The following is a 22,761-nucleotide window of genomic DNA, read 5'->3' as shown; positions in this document are numbered from 1 at the left end:
ACGAAAGAATTTCCGAGATGTTCGGCCGAGTTACCGCACGGACGTAAGGAAAAAGTTTTTTTCAAAAATTCACCATAAATTGAAATATTGTGCTAGAGACTTCCAATTTGTTGCAAAATGAAGGTAAATGATTGAATATTACTAGAACGTAAGAGTTTTAGCTTACAATTGTGTTTTTCGACCATTTTGGTCGAGTCAAAGTTGACCGAAGGTTGAAATTTTTTGTATTCGACGTACGGTACGTCCACTCGGCACCCAACAGACAATTTTAGTCGACGTACGATACGTCCAGTCGGCGTTTAAGGGTTAAGCTGACTAATCTGTCAAGATCTTATACAGTATTAGTATGTAATTTCCACCTGTAATTTTGTGTACATTTATGGAAGGCAGTTTGGTAGTTATAGCAGGTGTAAATTCTTTGTTTTAGATGGACTTCAACCCATGAAACATTTCAGGTGAATGTTTTAGTGTTTCTTATATAAGGAAGTTTGATGTGTTCTCTTGCCTGTTTACGGTTTTTTTATTCTTGATTTCATTGAAAGAGTTTTATTATCTACCTGTTGGTTCATTAAAAAATATATCAGAAGCAAAGGTATTTACCTTGCCCACGAGGAATTATCCAAATAAATATAACTTTGCAATGTTGTATGCTGTTAACATGATGTAAGTAATTGTTACCAAATTAGGCTCTTGTAATGGCAAGGGAAATGAATGATTGGGCATACTGGTAGTTGTTTTCACAACAGTTCCTCTAGATGCTAGGAAATGAGGCAGTGTTAGGTTAACTTCATACGTGAATTTGTCATGATGAGTCAATCCTGATGTTTATAAAATCTTGACTTTCATCCCCATGGTGTACTTGCATGTTTGAAAACTTATAAGAAATACTTGTAATATGTCAGATCTTGTTGAGATATGTTTCTCTTTTATAGTAGATCAAGTTTTGTATGATATCTTTCACTCACTGCTCTTTTAATCTTGTCAACTAGTTCTTTGCTCAATTATTTTTTATAAAAACCTGAGAATAGGTCTAAGGAGGTCATTTAATAGAAGTATTAACTTTTGATACAAGCTCAAGTTCTTTTTCCAAAAGAAAAATAAAATTACTTTGAAGTCTTGTTTATATTTTTGTGCAATCTTTTTCACTAATTTAGGTGATTTGTTTAACCACTAGGTCACAACCAATTGTCATGGACTCTCCTGGCCGTAGTGCTGCTCGTTTCTACAATTCTAGTGACAAAATGTACATTCTCAAAACCTTGACAAGTGATGAGGTTGAACAAATGCATGCCTTGCTCAAAGAATATCATCCAGTAAGTAAAAGTCTTTCTTCTAAGCATTTTACAGTATTCTGTTCTTGTGTATACAATATTTATTTGTTTTCCATATGTTGTACAGTGTATAAATTGCTGTTTCATAGGAGTATTGCTTCCTAAGATGGGCTGTGTTGAAATGTGCACAAATGCATGATAATCATGGCTCTAACAATTTTTACTTTGGGTGAATGGTGTTATATGATTTGTATATTATATTCATTCTGTAATGGATACCTTAGTAATAAAGGCAGCTGTAAGGGAGTTAAGGAAATGAGGCTCCTGGGTTCTTCTGTATGTATGCAGAAGACTGAAAAAGAAGCAAAGAAGTTGCAGTCTAGAAAGTGATCAAATGGCTTCAGTAGGCATGGTATAGAGTAAAATGCACTGTGAGTATATATAGCTGGTGGGCACACAAGGTACTTACAGACTTTCATGCGCAGCATGTATTTGAAGAGGTAACAATGAGAAAAGATGAATCAGAATGATGTTATGGTAGAGGGCAGACCCTGGAGAAAGTAGAACAGCCAGAGTGGAGAGAGATTATGGAACTACAGGTAAATAATAAGACTTTTAAACAGGAAAAATTTATGAAGTAAGACTATTTTATTGTGCAGAATGATGGCAGGCATTACTACAAAGAAAAAGAGATGTAGAAAATGTGATGGTGTGATCACATTATGATAAAATTCATAGTTAGAGATTGTATCCTGATTGGAAAAGTAGTAGGGAGATTGTGGTGTTCTTAGGCTTAAAAATAGAGTTAATTGACAATGGGAGAAGAGCAATCAGGTAGAGAAGTCAAAATTATGAAGTGGGTGACTAATGTTTGGAGGACCAAGGCAATCATGGATGGATTTTAAATGAGGACTTGACCAGATCAATCAAATTTTGGGCAAAAAGTGTAGAAGATAGAGTGAGAACTCATCAGATGTCTAAGACAATGAAAGGAAAACTTAACAAAAATGTGCATGATGCTTGTATATATATTGAGACACTATTTTTGGTCACAGTTAATTGCAGACTTTTGGAAGTATTGCAGTGTCTTGGATTTTTAAAAAATAAATCTTTCCATTAGTATTCCTCATATTACATACATTGTAGAATTAACTTTAGCTTTCATCCAGAAGTTTGGAAAGTGTCTTGACAGCATCTTGTATACTGCTAAATAGGGAGTTTTCTGGAAGGAGGAACATAACTTTGAAGATAGTGTTCTTTTAGCCATGGCCCTTAGTGAAAAGAGGTACCAAAAATTGTTATGATTGACTATAAAGTCTAATGCATAAATTGTTATACTTGTTCCTATTTCATGGTCAGGTAGGTGCATGGTTCATAAAACTTAAACTCTGCCATGTGATTATGAAACTTACACACTTTGGATGGTGTTTAATATGTTCTAATTTTATGCTCTATTCCAGCTCTCATATACATTGTCAGGAGGACAAAAAGTGTTTTTTTAATATTTTCCTTTTTTTTTTTTGGTAGTTGTTTAAGCCTCCTTAGACTTCACCAGGGACTTGCCATTACTCACTAATTACATCACTTTGAGATGTGTTTAAATATCTGCTAAGGCGAGCAACACTTACCTTTGTGTAGTTCAGTCAATATGCCACTAGTAAAGACTGAAAACAACAAAGGTCCCTTATAAGCTAGGTTTAGGCTTACTAAAAACACTATCAACAACAAAAACTCTACCATTAGTTACTTGAAAACCAAATGAGGTCACTGAAATTAGAAAGTTGATAGTGTATTAAGTTCCTCATGGTTTTCCAGGTCACTGAAATTAGAAAGTTGATAGTGTATTAAGTTCCTCATGGTTTTCCAAGTCAGATTCTTGCTAAGGTCAACATGGACAACCTTGAGCTGAATCATATGACAAATTTTCTTTGAGGTAATCAGTTAAATAATCTAAATGACTGGTATTTTATAATTTGTAGTAAAACCTTTTGCCATGGTAAAGGCAGATTGACAACCCATTGAAAGGCCTAGAAAAAAGTGGAGAAAGGACATAAATGAAGAAATAAATTAAATTGGAATTAAGCCAAAGTGATTGGAGGAAAATAGCTACAGTACTGTATTTGACAGCATATAAGATGCACAGGCATTGCAGCAGGCATAATGAGGAAACTTTTTTAATGTGCAGGCTTACAATTCCTTATCTAGAATTCGAAAACCAACATTTTTTGTTGAGGATAGATTTTCAGGCATGAAGTTCGTTTGGCACATCAACAACTGTACCAAGTCACCCCGAGTCATTTAGGTGTGAAGTGGCAAGGCTTATTGGATAGGCTGCCAAAATGCATTCATGCGCAAACTGTTGGTTCCAGTTAGTCTTTTGCACCAACAGAGTCCATATACAAAATTCAAATACTGCAGTGTATTTAAAATAATGTTGTATCATAAAACTTAGTTTACTTACTGGATTCAATTTTATTGCATGTACTATTATAATATTATAAAATATAAACATTGTGATCATGTGCCATTTGCCTTTTTGTAATACTTACCTTCTCGAAATTATCATCTGACTGAGAACTACCAACATCGTCACTGCCATTAGTTGCTAAATAAAACATGATTTGGAAATGCAGTTTTTTTTTTTTTTGTAAATGAAGAAAACTGGGTTTTGAAAATTTAGTTTACCTTAATTGTAAATGTTGTAAATTTAAAATTAAGTAAAGCTGTGTTTTCATTGGGTTTGGGCTTTACTTTCGCTTATTACAAAATATTTTGCAGCTTGGTATACTTTCCTGCAACCTTCACCATCGTGGATATACAGTATTAATAAAAAATTTGATTTTAGTCATGGATGTCCCAATTGAGAAAAAATGAGTTTATAAAAAGTAGACAACTGTAATGTAATTTGCTATTGTTTCCGCCAGTGTTTTGCATATAATAAGTGGTTGTTAATTATGCATTACATGAAGTAGTTAATGGTTTCTAATTAGGTTTTGCATGAAGCAATGTTTGTTAATTATAAGAAACAGCAATAGGTTATTAGACAAGCTATAAATTTGATGAGCCTGGTTGAATATACAGTATGATGATTTGCATATAGCTTACCAAATATTTGATTTTATACCTATTCAGTAGTCAAAAGTTGACTTAGATATACTGTAGTGTGCATTATCAAGGGAATCTACTGAAACTGAACGTGTTGAGGCTTATTTAAGGTATGATGATGGATCAGCTGGTACTTATGAATGTCACTGGTATCTTGTGGTAATTCCTTTTACAGTACCGGCAGTAATAATAATAAAAGTAGTAATAGTAATAATGATGATAATAATAAGAATAATACTGGTAATAATAATTATAATAATGGTAAAATTAAGTAAATTACATTATTATGGATTGTTGCTAGGTAGTGCTGACTGACTATCTTGGGTAAAATTAGCCTACAGTAGTGAGTACCAGTGATAACATTAATAACTGGAGGTCTAACCTACCAGTAATAATAATAAGAATTATAATGATGATAGCATTAGGTAAATAATATTAGGGAAATTGGCTACATAGTACTGATCATCTGGAGTAAAATTAACCTACAGTAGTGAGCACCAGCAATAACATTAACCTACAGGAGGCCTCAGCTACCTGTAACTGACCATCTGGGGTAAAATTAGCCTACAGGAGTGAGTACCAGGCGTAACATTAATCTACATGGAAGCCTCACCCACCAGTAATAATACTGATTTTATTGTATTAATGGTAATATTAAATGAATAATAAATATTATTATGGAATTTGGCTAGGTAGTACTAGCATCTGGAGTAAAATTAGCTAACAGTAGCAAGCACCAGCGATAAAATTAGCCTACAGGGGGCCTCAGTTTCACCATTTAAGACCTGGGGGTATTATTGATATTTTGGGAGGGAGGGAAAGTACATCTCATATGCCATAAAATACAGTTTGCACTGGGCACCTAGCAATGTTAGGTAAATAATCTTCACAGTAGACTAGATTTAAAATTCCACTTGAAGGTCACAACAGCAATGGAATCTATTCTCTTGCCTGTTGTTGAAGAAATAAGGAAGCAATGGCTTTTTGGCAAATTCAGGGCTACTAGGAAATCGGTTCCATTGAAAGCTAGTAGATTGTTCAAAAGTTTCAAAATCAGGGACAATGGAGGAAGAAGTACATATATCATCCTCTGTTTGTTCCAGTCTTCTAGGAATGCATCTCTTGCTATTTCCTGAATGTCCAGGTTCAGAAGCACATACACTGGAAGCTGATGGTTTTCACATGTGGCAAACAGTCCACTTTCGAATTATGTAAGCATGTTAGCAATTACTGACTTGAGAGGAGCTCAGCATGAGCTTAGCCTCTTGATATACAGTAAGACTTCAGTTATATTGTCCAAGACCAACAAAATATGGATCCTTCTGGAGGTTTCAGTTTTCTGAGATGGAAAGACAGCAATAGTCTCAGGAAGGTAATATGACACTCCCTCAGAACAGGTGACCATCATCCCCCTAACTGACAATCCTCCCTATGCCCCCCCCACCAACTTGTCAAGGAGGTATCCGTATGCATTATCATTTGTACGAATGGTAGAGTCAGGTCGGCCTGTTTGCCGGAGACCCCTTCCAGGTCCATGGACAGAGTATCTTCCCATTTGTTCATGAGACTTACCTGTCAGATATATATATAGCTGTATTCTCCGAAGTCCGACAGAATTTCAAAAACTCACGGCACACGCAGTGGGCCAGGTGGTTAGTACCCATTCCGCCGCTGGGAGGCGGGTATCAGGAACCATTCCCGTTTTCTATTCAGATTTTCTCTGTCGCGGTACTGTCAACATCTGTTTTCAGTACCTCCGTCTTTGGATTTAAAAACTTCGTTATTTTTCACTTAAGTATTCAATTTGACTTTTGGTTTTTATCACGGCTGCATCGTGATTGGATTGTGAATTGGCATACGCTTTTGTGGAATGTTTTTTGGATTTGTTTTTGATTGCTCTTTGAATGATGTCTGGATCTAGTTCTGCTAGCTTCAGAGTATGTTATGCGAATGAGTGTAATCCTCACACTGTATGTAATGAGGTGAATATTAAATGATCGCTGCAAGGAGTGTGAGACTTGCCGGATGCAAGCTGGGAGGTGTTTGTTGCCTATATCCGCAAGTTGGAGCGTGATAGGATCTGGAGGTCTTCCTCCAGGAGTGCTAGTAGAGTAAGGATATTTATTCCTCTCCTGTAAACCCGAGCTTCTCGGGGGGAAAGCAATTAGATCCAAATTTAAGACAACAATTTGGAGCGGAAGGTGATACTTTCGCCTAATTTATTTTTGTCAAGTACTTGCTTGGCAGTACTTATACTAAAATTGAACGTTACAAATTATAAACACCATCCGTGCTCTGGAATCGAAAGTGATTTCTCTTTAAAGTGCAGTAAGTGTTGTGATCCCCTAGTGCAGTGGAGGGCCGTCAGATCGGCAGTATAATGCCTCTAGGCCTGGACCTCTGTCGGACTCTCAGGACTTTGGGAGTTGGCAAGTCGAAAGCCTCAAGAGGGTTACGCAGACCCCCACCGATCTGACGTCCCTTCGGCAGGACCTGTTGACGCTTCCCAGGCTGCCAAGGATCGTGCGCGTGCACGTATCCTGAAGGACTGCTTCTCGTCCTCTCAGATCAGCCCCATAATGCTTCTAGGCCTGGACCTCTGTCGGACTCCCAGGACTCAGGGAATGGACATGTCGAAAGCCGCAAGAGGGTTATGGGGGCTTCCCACCGATCTGGCATCCCTTCGGCAGGATCTGTTGGCGTTTCTCAGGCTGCCAAGGATCGTGCTCGTGCACGTATCCTGAAGGTTTGCTTCGTCCTCGGCGTCCTCCCCGTGCAAGGGTTGGAACTCTTGGAAGGACTCGCCCGCTTTAGAGAAGCTTCAGAGAAGAGGGCGCTTCACGTCCTCTTTTTCAAGCGTATTTTCGGCGTCTTTGAGTGTTTCAACACTTTTCCATCGGCTGCAGCGTGGCGCTCCGCAAGCAGCAATCCTGGATGCTTCTGTAGCTGCTCGTCAGGGCGCCCCTCTCGCTGCCGTGCCACGACGCGGATGGACGCCGATGGACGCTCATCAGGGCGTCTCTTTGGTTGCTCGTCGTGACTCTTCAGAGCAATCAAAGACCGCCGCTGGATCGCCATCGTGGCGATCGGCTGCAGCCTGACGCTCCGCAAGCAGCTATCCTGGACGCACTTCTGTCAGCTGCTCCTCTTGCTGCCGTGCAGGACGCCGGCTGGGCGCCGTCAGGGCGCTCATCAGGATGCCTCTTTGGTTGTTCAACGTGGCGCTTCAGAGCAATCAAAGACTGCGGGAATCAAGCTCCCTTCTGCATGTTGCACCGCAAGGTCTTCGTTCTCCCAAGGACTTGGGAGACTCTCTGGTTTCTCCCATTGAAGAGAGAGAAGTCTCTTTTGAGTCGGAGCCTGCAGACCTTGAGCAGCCTCCTACTTCTTCGTCTACGGTCTACCAGGTGTTAGCCGGTCTTCTCAAGGACTTGTTTGGCGACAAGTTCAAACCCTCGGCTCCTCTCTCTCCTCCTTCGCAGTTAACTTCGTCCAAGACGATGAGAGCGTCGGGGTTTGTTAAGATGACTTCGTCTCTGGCGACAAAGAAGGCCTTCAAGAAGGTTAACACCTGGATTGAGGAAAGAAAGACCCAAGGCAAGACTTCTTTTACCCTGCCTCCATCCAAGCTTTGCGACAAGGCAGGTTTGTGGTACTAGACCGGAGAGGACGTCGGCTCAAGTGTTCCTTCGTCGTCCCAGGGTCTTTGCTACCTTGGTCGAGCGCGCCTAGAAGGTCCTTCCTATCTGCAACCAAAGTGTCGTGGACTTTGTCGGAGACAGATCTCCATTTGAAGGAACTTTTTCGTCCCATGGAAGTCTTTTATTTCCTGGACTGGTGTTTGGGGACTATAGACGTTAAGATTAGAAGTTCCTTCTCTATCAGCCTGAGGGAGCTGTCCAGCGTCTTGATCTGCTTGGACAAGGCCGTCAGGGATGACTCGGAGGAACTGGCTTCCCTCTTTTGTACGGGCCTCTTGAAGAAGAGGGCCTTGTACTATAACTTTACGCTAAATCAGTTTCTCCGTCGCAGAGGGCAGAATTGCTGTTCGCCCCGTTGTCGAGCCATCTCTCCCCCCTGTCTTTGATCAAGGATCTCGCCGCCAGCTTGAAGGAGAAGGCCACTCAAGATCTCTTGGCCCACTCGTCAAACACCCGGCAGTCCCTTTGTCGTCGTCGTCGGGTCAGACCTCCAGGAAACATAAGCCCTTTCATAGAAGAGCTTCTTCCTATAGATCCTCTCCCCGAGGAAGAGGTCTTTCCAGAGGCGGAGCCCTGCCTAAACCTAGGGGCAAGAAGTGACCTGCAGTGCCTCCAGACGCCTGTAGGAGCCAGGCTTCTTTCGTTTGCGGGAGCCTGGAGAGCAAGAGGGGCGGACTCCTGGTCCCTCTTAATTATCGAGAGAGGATGCAAGATCCCCTTTCTCGACACGCCACATCTGTGCACGTCGCCCAGGGATTTGTCGCCCTTCTACCATCAAGAGAAGCAACAGCCCCTTTTTGAGTTATTAGTGCAAATGCTCGAGAAAAAAGCTGTGGAGCTAGTCCTGGAGCTGGACTCCCCAGGATTCTTCTGCCGACTGTTCCTAGTTCGAAGCAGTCGGAAGGATGGAGATCAGTCCTAGATGTCAGCGGACTGAACCACTTCATGGCGAAGGGAAGTTCACGATGGAGACGTCCTAGTCTGTTCTAGGAGCATTTAGACCAGGAGATTGGTTGTCTCGCTGGACCTTCAGGACACCTTCTTTCACATCCCCATACATCCCCAGTCGAGGAAGTTCCTGAGGTTTGTATCGGGACGAGTGTTCCAATTCAGAGCTTTTTGCTTCGGGATAAGCACAGCCCCTATGATCTTCACGATCATCATGAAGAATGTGGCGAGATGGCTTCACTTAGCGGGCATACGAATCTCGCTTTACCTGAACGATTGGCTCTTTCGAGCCTCTTCACAGTCAAAATGTCTGGAGGACCTGAAATCGACTTTGAAGTTGATGAAGTCCCTAGGACTTTTAGTAAAGCGTGAGACAAGTCCCATCTGATCCCGACACAGTCCATAGTGTTCTGGGATTCAGATGGATTCAGTGGCTTTTCAAGCTTTTCCGTCCCAGGAACGGCAGCAATGCTTTGGAAAAGTCCCATCCTACCTGGGGAAGGAAACATGCCCGGTGAGGGAATGGTTGAGTTTGCTGAGGACCATTTCCTCGCTGGAGAAGTTGGTTTCCCTGGGAAGACTGCATCTCAGATCCCTCCAGTTTTTTCCTGGCGGAAAACTAGATAAACTAGGAGGATCTAAAGGAGTCCCTGAGGATCTCTCCCGTAGTCAAGGATCTCCTGAGGTGGTGGCTCGTCCCCTCAAAGTTGGCAGAAGAGGTTTTCTCTACACCTTCAGAGCCCCGATCTAGTGTTGTTTTCTGACGCGTTCAGGGAGGGATGAGGAGCAACATTAGGGGGGAAGGAAGTGTCAGGCACCTGGAGAGGGGAACAGGTGTCCTGACACATCAATCTCAAAGAGATTAGGGCGATTCTGCTGGCCCTGCTTTTTCTTTGAGAGCCAAGCTTCAGGCCAAGTGATACAGGTAAACTCGGACAACGCCACAGCCCTGGCATACCTCAAGAAACAGGGAGGAACTCTCTCCCGGTCCCTGTTTGTACTGGCGTAGGATTTCCTGCTTTGGGCGCATGCTCGGGGTATCACGATCCTTACGAGGTTCGTGGCAGGAGTGGAGAATGTCCACGAGGACCTTCTTAGTCGGCAGTGTCATCTTCCGCCCGACCGAGTGTACCCTTCATGAGGAGGTGTGTCAGGAGCTGTGGAGATTATGAGGACGTCCCTTGGTGGATCTCTTCACGACATCCAGGACAAGGAGGCTTCCTCTATACTTCCCTCCCGTACTAGATCCAGGAGCAGTAGCGGTAGATGCCTTCGTCTGGGATTGGAAGGATTGGATCTTTACGCCTTTCCTCCCTTCAAGATTCTGGGGAGGTCATCAGGAAGTTTAGCGCGCGGAAGGGACGCCAATGATGTTGATCGCCCCCTTTTGGCCAGCGGCAGGGTGGTTCACAGAGGTCAAGACCTTCCTGGTGGACTTCCCAAGAGCGCTTCCCCTTAGAACCAATCTGCTCAGACAGCCCCACTTGAAAGGTACCACAAAACCTCCCGCTCTGAGTCTGACTGCGTTCAGACTATCACGAAATTGGCGAGAGCGAGGGGTTTTTCATGAGCAGTGACAAGGGCTATCGCCGGCGCCAGGAGACCCTCCTCCAATTTGGTGTACCAATCTTAGTGGGCCAATTTCAGGAAAGGGTGCAGAAGCAAGGGGATTTTCCTCAACCTCGATCTCTGTGCGCATGAGATAGCAGACTTCCTTCTTCATCTTGGGAGAAGGAAAAGCTGGCAGTCTCGACAATTAAAGGATGTTGAAATGTGCTCTCGGCAGTCTTCAGACAGAGTTTTAGACTTGACCGACAATAAGGATCTTCACGATCTATTGAGGTCCTTTGAGACTTCTAAGGTACCTCATCCGTGGACGCCTTCCTAGAACCTGGATATCGTCATAGAATTTTTGAAGTCGGTTACATTCGACCCTCTTCATTCGGCATCGCCCAGGAATGTGACAAGGAAGGCTTTTTTCCTAACTGCTCTGGCGACAACGAAGAGAGTTAGTGACGTTCAAGCCATCAACAAGCACATAGACTTTAGAGGGCATAAGGCCTTATGCTCCCTTAGCCCTATGTTTCTCGCCAAGAACGAGAACCCTTCTACCCCTTGGCCCAAGAGTTTTGGGATCAAGGATATAGCAGAAATTCTTGGGCAAGAATAAGAGAGTCCTGTGCCCTGTCAGGGCTCTCAATTTCTTCTTAGATAGGACGAAAGGAGGCAGAGGCCCGTCGGACAATTTGTGGTGTTCTGTCAAAGGCGGACTTTCCGATGTCCAAGAATGCTCTGACATTCTTTTTAAGAAAATGCGTTCAGGGAGGCTCATTCTACCTGCCAAGACAGCGACATGAGACTCCTGAAAGTCAAGGCTCACTTAGTGAGAGCTATCGCGACCTCGGTGGCTTTCCAGAAGAACATGTCCCTTAGCGATCTTCTGGGTACCACCTTCTGGCGGCGATTCGGTGTTCGTTTCACATTTCTTGCGGGACGTGAAGGCGACATAAGAAAACTGCTACTCGCTAGGACCATACGTTTCTGCATGCTTTGGGGCAGAGAGCAATACTCTTCCTATCCCTTAGAGGTTAGGAAGTATTTTTTAATCTTGATTTTGTGTTTTTATGGTTGTTGGGTTAGCCACCGGAGTTGGACGTCCTAGTCTTTAGCTTATACTAAGTTTTATTACTTAGATAGGCTCGGTCTTTTGGTTGGTCGTTGCTCCTTTTGCCCTCACTGTATGGTCTTATGATCTAGTCCCATTGTGGTCACGCCCCCGTGGACAGATCATCTAGATCTCACCAGCTATATAGGTCACTACCTTGCTGGAGACTCTAGTAAAGCAGAAGCAGGCTTGGGTGACAGTATCACGAAGTCAGCTATGCTAACAGGTAAGGAACCAAGGCGTCAATCGCCTACATATATTTGTTTCCTAAATCCTATTCTGTCTCTTCCCACCTCCAATGGTGGGATTCAGCTATATATATATCTGACAGATAAGTCTCATGAACAAAATGATATTTTAATAATAAAATAAAGTTTGTTCATACTTACCTGGCAGATATATACTGTATAAGCATAGTGCCCACCCTCCTCCCCTCAGGAGACAGTGGCACTAGAAAATCTGAATAGAAAACGGGAATGGTTCCTGATACCCGCCTCCCAGCGGCGGGAATGGGTTCTAACCACCTGGCCCCACTGCGTGTGCCGTGAGTTTTTTGAAATTCTGTCGGACTTCCGAGAATACAGCTATATATATATCTGCCAGGTAAGTATGAACAAACTTTATTTTATTATTAAAATATCATATCTCAGATAAAGACAATCACAAAGCCTTTTCCTGTCATGTGAGAGCCAGACTCTGTTAAATTCTACAGTCACAATCTCAGGATTAAATCTACCATGGACCCAAACTGTAACAGGCCCAGACTTCATTCCAGTTGTTGTCTGGAAAAGCCAGGCTGTGCAAGGAATCTTGTAGGTCCTTCCTTATTCTGGTTTGAGTGCTTTGGGAAGAGACAACTGCCCCAAAGAGTAGCCCAACCAAGTCCCATTCTCAGAAAAAGTCTGCTGGATGTAAGGCGGGACTTGTTCCTATTAAGAAACATTCTGACGAGAGTTTGTCGACTACCACTCAGGTTTCATCAACTCCCCAGATTAGCCAATCACCTAGGTAGGCCACCAGTTAAGATCCTTTATTCCTGAGTTCCCATAAAGTAGCTACAGTGTTTATCAAAATTTATGCAAACAATGTTTGTTCAAATTTGATGGGTCAAGGATCAACCTTCTTTCGGACGCTGAAGAGTGGTGGCAAATAAAGACTATCTCATTAATAAAGAAGCAAAAGTTTTATAGTTTGCAGAAGGCGTATACTACATTACACAATGTGGGCAGGGCACTTGCAAGGAAAATGAGGAGATTTTGGAAGAGTTGTGACCACAGGATATGGAGATTCACAGCTAGTTTCTTTGGAAAGGTCACATAGGAGATGAATTTGCCTAGAGATTTAAGTTTTCAGAGGCTAGAAAGTAGAATTAGATCTCAAAGATTTGGATGGCTTGGGTGTATGATGAAAAGTAATCAGATTAGAATTAGCAGGGCAAAAAGAGAATGAAGGCCAAAAAAGTTAAAATATGGGTATGGATGAAGTCCCGGACCTAATGAATTTGGGTAAAAAATGCATGAGACAGAAAAGAACAGAGAATCCACTTCATGTGTTTTGCCATTAAAGGATAATCTGTTTTAAAATAATATTGATAACAGTGATGATGCAGTTGAATTCTTATGTGTTAACATCAGATAGTTTGAGAAGATTACAGAAAAATTTTATTATGTTAGTCCACACTAATGTTACATTAGAGATTAAATAACAGCTAACATCTAGATATCTCTTTGCTTAACTATTATAGCAACATAGATGGAGTTTATGTTTCAGCCATAATTTAGAAAATATTTTGTGTTTTATGGTAAATGTGGCTTTATACATTGTATATAATGAGGGATTGATCACCCTCTACCCACAGAGATCAGTGCCCCGGGGAGCAGGGGGTTGTTTGCTTCTCAGGCAGATAAACCCCTTGAGAGTGAAATGGCTGGGAAGTACACCGGCATGTAATTGGCTTAAGCATAGCTGAACCTTTCAGGTGTGGGCATGCAGGCAGGTTAGCTGCCTACTGCAACTGCAACACTGTGGCGAAGTGTTCATGTAGTTAGCCAAAGAAACCTTGATGGACTCTTGACAGAAGAGGAATGGCCCCCAGTCCCATGCAGCCCTTAAATGGGCAGGGGGTGCTAAGAATCTCACAGTCTCCTAATTCTTTTATTCATGCTAAAAGTGCTACAGCAATAAAATTGGCAATTGGAATGTGGGAACACTAAATCAGGATGGTAAAATTGAAGAGTTAGTGGCAGTTTTTCAAAGTTATGGGCTAGATATTTGTGTTGTAACAGAGACAAGATTAATTGGAATCAATAAGTTGGATTTGGAGAACAGTTTATGTTTGTTGATGTCTGGCCGCCGATGGTATGGAATGCATTGTCAGGGTAGGATTGCTGTTGGGATGCAAGGCAGAGAAGGCTCTTTGTGAATGGGATCCTATAGATGAGTGATTGTTGTATACATGGTTCAAGTCAAATCATGGTAACATCAGTCTGTTTGTGTGTTATGCACCCACTATTGATGCACCTGATGAAAGGAAAGATGCATTTTATGGAAAGCTGCAGGAAGGAGTAGGAAGAGTTGCTAGACATGATGTTTTGATTTGTATTGGAGACTTCAGTGCAATAATGGGCTGCTCGAATGAGGGATTTTGAGGCTTGTATGGGTAAGATGGGTGTCAGTGGTAGGATGAGTGAAAATGGAGTAATGTTTGGGAGTTTCTGTCTAGCAAATGACTTAGTCATTGGGGGCACACTTTTTCAAGATCATAATATACACAAGACGAATGGGTGTCACTGTGTGGAAAATACAAAAATCAGATTGCAGTTAGTAAAAGGCATAGAACCACTTTGCTAGATGTTCGTATTAATCGTGGAGCAAATATTGGTAGTGATCATAAACTCAGCATTACAAAAATATGACTTAAGCTAAAAAGTCAGAAGAGAAAACGTGTTGTTGACACATATGATACTGATATACTTAAAAGGAAAGGAGAGGAAAAGGAGGAATTTAGAATAGAATGCAGAAACAGGTTTTTGGTGTTGGAAACATTGGAGGAGAGAGGGAGAAGTGTAGATGTGATGGCGGGGGATGTGAATAAAGCTTTGCATAAGGCTGCTGGTTGTACGATCAGAAGGAGACTCAGATTGAGGAAAAAGATGTGGATGTCTGAGGAAACATGGGATATGATAAAAAAGAGAGGTGAGGAAAAATTGAAGAGTGAGGTGCATTTTGTTAATGATGAAGATTTTGAAGTAGTAAGAACTAAGTACTTGAGTTTGGATTCAGAAGTTAAAAGACTGAGTAAGAGAGATGAAAAAAGATCTGTTAATAAAAAGGTTGCGGAAACTGAAAAATTAATGAATAAAAATGGCCAGAGTCAAAGGATAACATATAGAGCAATTGGAGATCTGAGAGGCAGTGCTGGTAAGCATAAGGCTATACCAGTCAGGGACATGGAAGGTAATTTATTGACCAAAAATATTGACATGAGAAATGGATGGAAAGAGCACTTTGAGACAGTTCTTAATAGACCAGTCCCCCCAGAAGAGGATATACCGCCTGCTCAGGAAGATTTAAGTATTGATGAAGGTGAGATTAGGCTGGAAGAAGTAGTTAAGGAAATAAAACAGTTGAAGGTACCAGGAGAGGATGGTTTATTCCTGGAAATTTTCAAAGTGGAGGAGGATAGATTAGTATTTATCTTTGAAGATATTGTTCAATGAGATATGGGTGATCTCGCTACTTCGAGATCAACAGGTTCAATACTCAAACAAGCAATTGGGCTGAAATGACTGACGAGAGGTGACAAACGAAGGAGGAAGGAGCAGAACAAATACAAAAAAGTGACCTTAATATTAATTTATTTACAATAAGTAATACAGTATACATATTTACAAATGAGTCTAGGTTTTGGAGAATAGAAATGCAAAACAAATTACTAATATCAGTACAAACAATCAAATTACATGGTTCCACATAAGTTACTTTAAATTCAACAATTCAATAAAAATCACAAAACAAATGATGTCCAGCAGCAGCACCACAGAAATATAAAAATGAAATATTAATAAATCCCAAAATAAACAGTATCCTGCAGCAGCACGACACAAATACAAAAATGAAATATTAATTACATAAACACTTTCAGAGCCATAGTTGCTCATTAACCACAATTACAAGAGCCACTCGCACTCGCTCAACAATACACAACTCAGAGCCCTTTGCTCAACAATATAACAAGAGCCTTTTGCTCTACTCAATACAACAACTCCATGAGAGCCTTTTGCGCCACCAACAGTAATAGTGACTAAACACATGATCCGGTCATGACCTCCTCCGTGAGTACTTGAAGTCCTTCAACCCAGTGATGCTTCAAATCTGCCGATGTGGCCATCACCGTCCAACCAGGTGATACTCAGGAAACTCCTGTCGTTGCCATCACCCACAACAAGGTGATCCTCAGAAAACTTCGGTTGCTGCCACCACCCACAAGGTAATCATCAAAAACCTGTGGTTGCTGCCATCACCCACAACAAGGTGATCCTCAGAAAACTGCTGCTGCTGTGTTCTCGATGGAACATTGTCGGGAACCTGCCATTCATGTTGGAAGAATGGTGTGATCATTAAAGTCCAAAGAAAGGAGATCTGAGTAGGTGTGGTAATTGGAGGGGAATCACTTTGTCGCCTGTAGCCTTGAAGGCAGTCCCCGGTTATTGTTGAGCTCGGTTATCGGCTGTCCAGGTTTACAGGGCTTGTCTGGTGACGAAAATCGGCAATTTTCGGTGCTGAAAATTGCCGTTTTCCACTTATTGGTGCCGATAAGTGGTTATTGGTGCCGATGCATACCTAACAGAGGTGCTGATAACTGAAAATGGTGATTTTTGGCACTGATAGGCGCCGAAAATTGCAGATTTTCAGTTATCGTCATGCTATCAGAATGGAACTCCACCGATAACAGGGGACTGCCTGTATAGTATTGTTGAATAGGTTAGAGCCAGTGATTGATGGTACTATGAGGGATGAACAGGCTGGTTTTAGAAAGGGACAGGGTTGCGGTGATCAGATCATAGTTAGTCATTAAATGCTGCAAGCTAATGAAATGAAAACTCCATTAAGTGTATGTTTTGTTGATTTTGAAATGGCCTCTGGGAAAAATCACGAGGCATTATGGAATACCGGAAAAGTTTGTGAGGGTTATTGTGAACATCTATGAGGGTACATCTTATAAAGTGATGGTTGATGGTTGTTTGAGTGATCCATTTGAAGTTAAGTCTGGTGTGGTTCAGGGTGGCATTCTGTCTCCTCTGTTGTTTGTATTGGTTGTAGATTACGTTATGAGAAGGGGTAAAGGAGAAATAGATGCCCTGAGAAGAAAATGGAAAACTTCTTGACTTAGATTATGCTGCTGATATAGTTTTGGTCTGCAAGGGACCGGAAAAGATGCAGAGGGTGTTGGATTGTCTAGCGAGTGAAAGTTGAAAGGTTGGTTTATTTATTAATAGTGGAAAAACTGAAATCATGAATGAATATTAATATTGAAAATGCAAAGAATTGTCTAATTGAAGGCATGGATGTAAAGCAAGTGGATAAGTTTAAATATTTTTAGGTACTTATGTAGATAAGGATGGTCCTCTGAGCACAGAATTTATGGAAAGATTAAAAAAGGCTCATCAGGCAATGGGAATGCTTAAAAATATTTGGAATAGTAATTTTTCTGTGCATACAAAAATCAAAATGCATAAGGTAGTGGTTAGGAGTATTTTGATTCATGGGGATGAGGCATGGTACGGTACAGTGACTTCAGGTAATAAATTATAAGCATTTGAAAATAAGGCTCCCAGAAGAATATTAGGAATTAATATTGGAGGAATAAGACATAAAAAAACAGAATTAGAGAAGTAACGGCAGTGCATCCGGTTGATGAGCATGTTAGGTTCTCATGCTGGAAGTGGCTAGGCCATGTGTATAGAAGATGGAATAGTACAAGATACACCAGGGTGGGTTGCCCTTGGTAGAAGAGGTAGAGGTATGCCAAAGGAGACATGGTTGAGGACAATGAGGCGGGAAGCAGGAGATGAGTGTTAGGAAGATCTTGAGGAGTTAGTCCAGGACAGAATGTAATGGCATGAGTTCATGGAGGCCCTATGCATCCCTGTGGGTGCCACAGGAAATGATTGATTTTTGTTTCCTCTACATTTAATTAAAGAACTTTAATAATGGGATTAGTGCTTTATACAGAGTATGTACCTCAAAATTATTTAAGAAATGGAGGGAGAAAAAGTAGGAATAATAATGTATTAAATTAAGAGATATATCAAATTGAAGATGTGGAAAAACGAGAAAAGGATATAAAATTAATAAAGTAATTCATTAAAACATTCAAAGGAATAAAAAGAGGAAGTGGGAGAAGTTGTCAAAACTTATAAAAAATATATACCATGAAGACTTGAACTTGGGACCAGGTTGTGGGCAGTCCAGTGTAATTCATACTTTTACTAGCCTGGTAGTATCCATCTGCTTGTACAAAACCTAGGAAGTGTTATGACTGCATATATTGGTGAAGATGAGCCCTATAATGGCCTTAATGCACTACCTGGTCGTAAGTCTAGGTCTGCTTGTAATTATGAATTTTGACACCTTCACTCACTTCCTTCTTTGTATTATTTTTTATGGTTTGATAAATTACTTGTATTAATTTTTTACTCCATTTCTTATCCCATTGCATCCTTGATTTTGTATACAGAATTTTTTCTTTATGACTTGTTATTCTTTTGCTTTTTCATAGCTTTCTACTTAATTCATATATTTTTATATTAATTTGCTCTAGACTCTTCTGGTTGATGTACAATTCACAGTTTGGATGTCTAAGTTATTGCATTCTTTAACCTTCCTTTTCTGGTAAATTTATGTACATCTGTATGACCTTTACACTAAGGTATTTCATGTTAAATTAACTGGAAAATTTTTCTCCATTTTGCAGTATGTAGTGGGTCGTCATGGCAAAACTCTTTTACCACAGTACCTGGCTATGTACCGACTGACCGTAGAAAGCATGGAGACCTATTGTGTGGTTATGAGAAATGTGTTTTCAACGTTCCTTCCAATACATAAGTATGTATATTATTCTTTTTTACATTCTTGCTTATGTGTAGGTCATGAGGGGTAACCATCTGTTTTGGCATTAGGCTCCTTACCTTATGTAGATGATTCTTTTACTTCATGTTTTCCATTCTACATAATTTCCTGATTTCACTTTATAACCATTTAATTCAAGGATGTTGCATATTTTATTAAACTCCAGACTGCCCATAACTCCATGGTAGGCCAAGTTTGTTGAACTGCAAGCACATTTCTACAGAACATTGTTTACTTCAGAAACAGAGCTGCTTAACAGCACTACAGTACTGTAAAGTTGTTTACCAAGAAAATTAGTAGAATGAATCATGTTTAGATATTTGTATGCTAAATAAACTGCTTCAAACTTGTTAATGACAAATTGCCAAATTCCGTACTTACTGCTCACAGCCTCACTTACTTGATAGATCTTTAAAGAAATAAGATCTGATAATGCCCAGACCACACTCCACTGTCTTGCAAAGTGGCATCACCTTCATTGTGCTAACTTTTTACGAGAAGAGAGTGAAAGGAGGTGGGCAATAACAGTTCATGATTAATAGGATTTTGGGTTTTATTGTAAAAGCTGTATACAAACCTGTGTATCATAAATAGCTTGAATCAGTTTAGAAGGGAGGATGATTACAAAGAAACCTTAAAAGAGAAGCATTGACCATCATACAAGGAGTCCATCTGATCTTAATATATGCAGTTATTGAGCAATAATTGCATCACCCAAAACCCTAGGACCATCCACAAAGCAATAGATATGTAATGGAGGTAGGACCATCCACAAAGCAATAGATATGTAATGGAGGTCAAATCCTGAGGGTGCATCCACACTGCAGTGAAAATATAAATACTTGTTACAAACTTATTGCATACATATCACAAACATGTTGAAAGTAAGTCACTGACCATAAGTAGGGAATGACTCTTTGGCAGATAATCAACAATCATATGAAGAACTGGTTATGACCACCAGAAGTCATTAACATGTATTCTGCTTGTTTTTGATGTGTGCAATTAGTTGCCAACTTGTGTTTATGGTGCTTTACTTCATTGTGGATGCCTCTTAGATAGTACAACTATTAAGCATGTGAGTTATGGAGAGAGGCTCTCCAAGACATACTTCTATGTATACCATATTCATGAGGGATGAAAATCATGAAGACAGTGAGAATGATTATCCCACATCCTTCTTAATGGGTAATATATGACCTGCTGCTCTAATTGGTCCAGGTAATGCAATTATTAAAGCCTGGCAAATGTGCTCTGACAACATCAAGTTCATGCTCAAAGGATGGCAGAGAGCTCCAGATTGAATTTGAAAGCTAGTGAAGATGTAAGAGCTCATATCTCATGTGCCTTGATCTTGAGTTGTGAAAGGTCCAGTAGTGAAATATTTTTTAAAAGCTTGAGAAATCAAAGCTAGCAGACAGACTCTGACTGTTCTTCCCAGATTTTTCAGGTTAATGACACTAATAATGTTGGCACATGATCCAATTAGACAGTTTCAGATGCTTTGAAGCCTTGTAAAAATTTCCCAGAACTCTAAAAAATTAATGTGCATGCATCTTTCCTTGCTAAACCAGATAGTGTTGGCAGAGAGTTCAACGGATAGTGTCTAACCCCTTGTTCAAAGCATCCAAAAAGAGTAGCAGCTCAGGATCTGGTGGAACTAGAGAGGCTCCCTTCAGTGGATTCTGGTGCTCCTGCCACCACTGAAGATCATGAAGTACTGCCTTTATTTTGAGGATCTGGACATATGGAGATAGGGAGGTGCCCTTCCAGCATAAAGGTAACTGAAGTTGGAGAGAGGAACCAGCTTCTTCAGCATCATCAGATGATGCACCAGTACCTGTGAAGACTTGGCCATAGGCCAAAGAATGTCAAGGAAACCTTTGGATGTCTCCTGGGGGCAACAAACTCTGTCCCTTTAAGAGTGAACCATTTCTCTAATGTGTTGATATGTATTTCCAGGTACATTGGCTGTGGGGAAGGACCAATAGTACTCGAGAGGAATCCACAAATGATCCTTTAATTCTTCCATAGAGGGACCCAAGATCAGCCGGTTGTCTAGGTACTGGCAGAGACAAAGACCTAGTTGGTGAGTCTTATCTTGCCTTGGGTGTCAATGTTCTTGTGGAGACCTGAAGATCTGTACATAGATCTGGAATAATTGATACCACCATATGAAGCAAAGAAACTTCCTAAAAAGTAGGAAAACGGGAAAGTGAAAGTAGCCGTCCTTCAGGTCTGACAAAGCAAGGTAATTCTTACTGATCTTCACTCAGATTCCTAAGTCCCCATTCAGAGGTAGCCTTCTGCAACCTTCAGAATGAGAAAAAGCAATCTGTAGAGCCCCAGCCCCACTGGATCAAGATTCCACATCTCTGGATTGAGGGTGTAAGACCTGAAAGTTAGAGGTTGAGACATTGGGAGAAAGCCTGTATGAGGAACAGAAGGCTGTAACTGTTGCAGAGAACCTCAAGGACCCAAGGTTCTGTTCCATTGACCGCCAAGCCTGCCAGAACTGAAGACAGGTCCCAAGTGTGGGGAGAGGAGACTGGCACGACAGAACTTAATTATCTGTGGCCATCTCTACCAGGCACCTTGTACTGGTAACAGCCTGAACAACCAGAATGAGAGGACGACTGAGAGCTGTGTGGATGAGAGGCAGCGTATATTAGTGAGGAGAATGATTAAAGTTTCTCTAACTAGAATACAAAGATAGTTATGTTGAATAAAAAAAGACGCTGATTAGAGGCATGTTTTGGATGATGAGGAAGCTACAGCTGGGAAGTACATCTGGCAGCAGAGGGTGATCATGCTGAAGCACCCAGGTTAGTAATGGCAGCCCTATTAGTGGTGGAAGTCAGCATCTCCCACAACTCGCAAACAAAGTCTTCAGGGTTAGTTACACTTAAGGGACAGAGTTCAGCTGAAGTGAGCAAGTGGGTCAGAATTGGGGAAGCCACATCCCTCATCTCCATCATTGTTTAAAGGAGGAACAGGCATCCTTAACAGTTGACTGCATGGTGAATGAAGGCTATCTAGCTCGTAAAGAGTAGCCATGAATTTGATCAAGTTGAAAAGGAGCTTATCTGGCAGAGCTAGGCGATGAGGGAAATTCATATGGTGGTCATAATTGTTGCTCTAACCAAAACTCTTTTACTGCAGTGAGAAATCTTTACATTTGGAACCTCAAAAATCTCTACTTGCTACTTTCTAAAAGAGCAGCAACTGTAGCATCATGTAGTGATCAAGAAGGCTATTATGTGTTACTATTTTGCTCACCCAGTTTAGGATCTACAAAGGAAGTGTCAGACTGGAATGCCCAAAAATCCTCCACGGTATCCTTCATCTGTGTCCTCAACAAGCAACACTATCAATCTTGGTTGTTGTAAAGATTTGAGTGAGTGCTGGGAGATTGAGAAATTCCAGATTCCTGAAGATTTAGGAGAATTCTGTGAAGAGGATTGCACTCATTGATAAGTAAGCTGGAGACAGCCGATGGTTGTAAGTGGCAACAAGAGTGCTAGTAGTGAGACAGTGAAGAGGAGTTGTAATGAGGTGATTTTTAGTAAAGAGCTCAGGAGAATTCTGTCAGCTGAGGTTACCTGGAGATCATTGATGAGTGTTTTGACTGTACTGCCTGCTGGCAGTCCATACAATTAAACAGAAGGATTGAAGGCACTATGAGAGGTGTTCTGCACTGCTCTCCTTACTTTCTGTATTAAGAGAGGAAGATTTCCTTGGTGTACATAAGATACCTATAAGAGAGTAGTTTTTTAGCTAAGACTGATAAACAAGGTTCCATTTGAGCCCACAAAACACAGGGAGAGTGGCCCCCCAAAAGATGGCGTCCAAGCATTGAAAGTTACAGACAGAGACAATGAAACAGCAAACAGAATAGATGAAATGAAAGGCAAGAGATGTGCAGTTAACTCATTCATGA

At 41.2% G+C, this 22,761-nt stretch overlaps 1 protein-coding gene across 1 annotated transcript in view; it reads left to right on the top strand.

The window, feature by feature from the left end:
- PIP4K (phosphatidylinositol 5-phosphate 4-kinase) overlaps positions 1-22,761 on the top strand; it is a 109,821-nt gene that overhangs the window by 75,028 nt on the left and 12,032 nt on the right. The window contains exons 4-5 of the mRNA XM_067120637.1: positions 1,175-1,313; positions 18,667-18,797. Of these exons, the coding sequence (XP_066976738.1) occupies positions 1,175-1,313; positions 18,667-18,797 (270 nt within the window). The remainder of the gene's footprint in view (positions 1-1,174; positions 1,314-18,666; positions 18,798-22,761) is intronic.

This window comes from Macrobrachium rosenbergii, chromosome 2 (genome assembly GCF_040412425.1).
Source record: "Macrobrachium rosenbergii isolate ZJJX-2024 chromosome 2, ASM4041242v1, whole genome shotgun sequence".
Lineage (NCBI taxonomy): Eukaryota > Metazoa > Arthropoda > Malacostraca > Decapoda > Palaemonidae > Macrobrachium > Macrobrachium rosenbergii.
The sequence above is the reverse complement of the archived record's forward strand: the minus strand, read 5'-3'. Positions and strand labels throughout refer to the sequence as shown.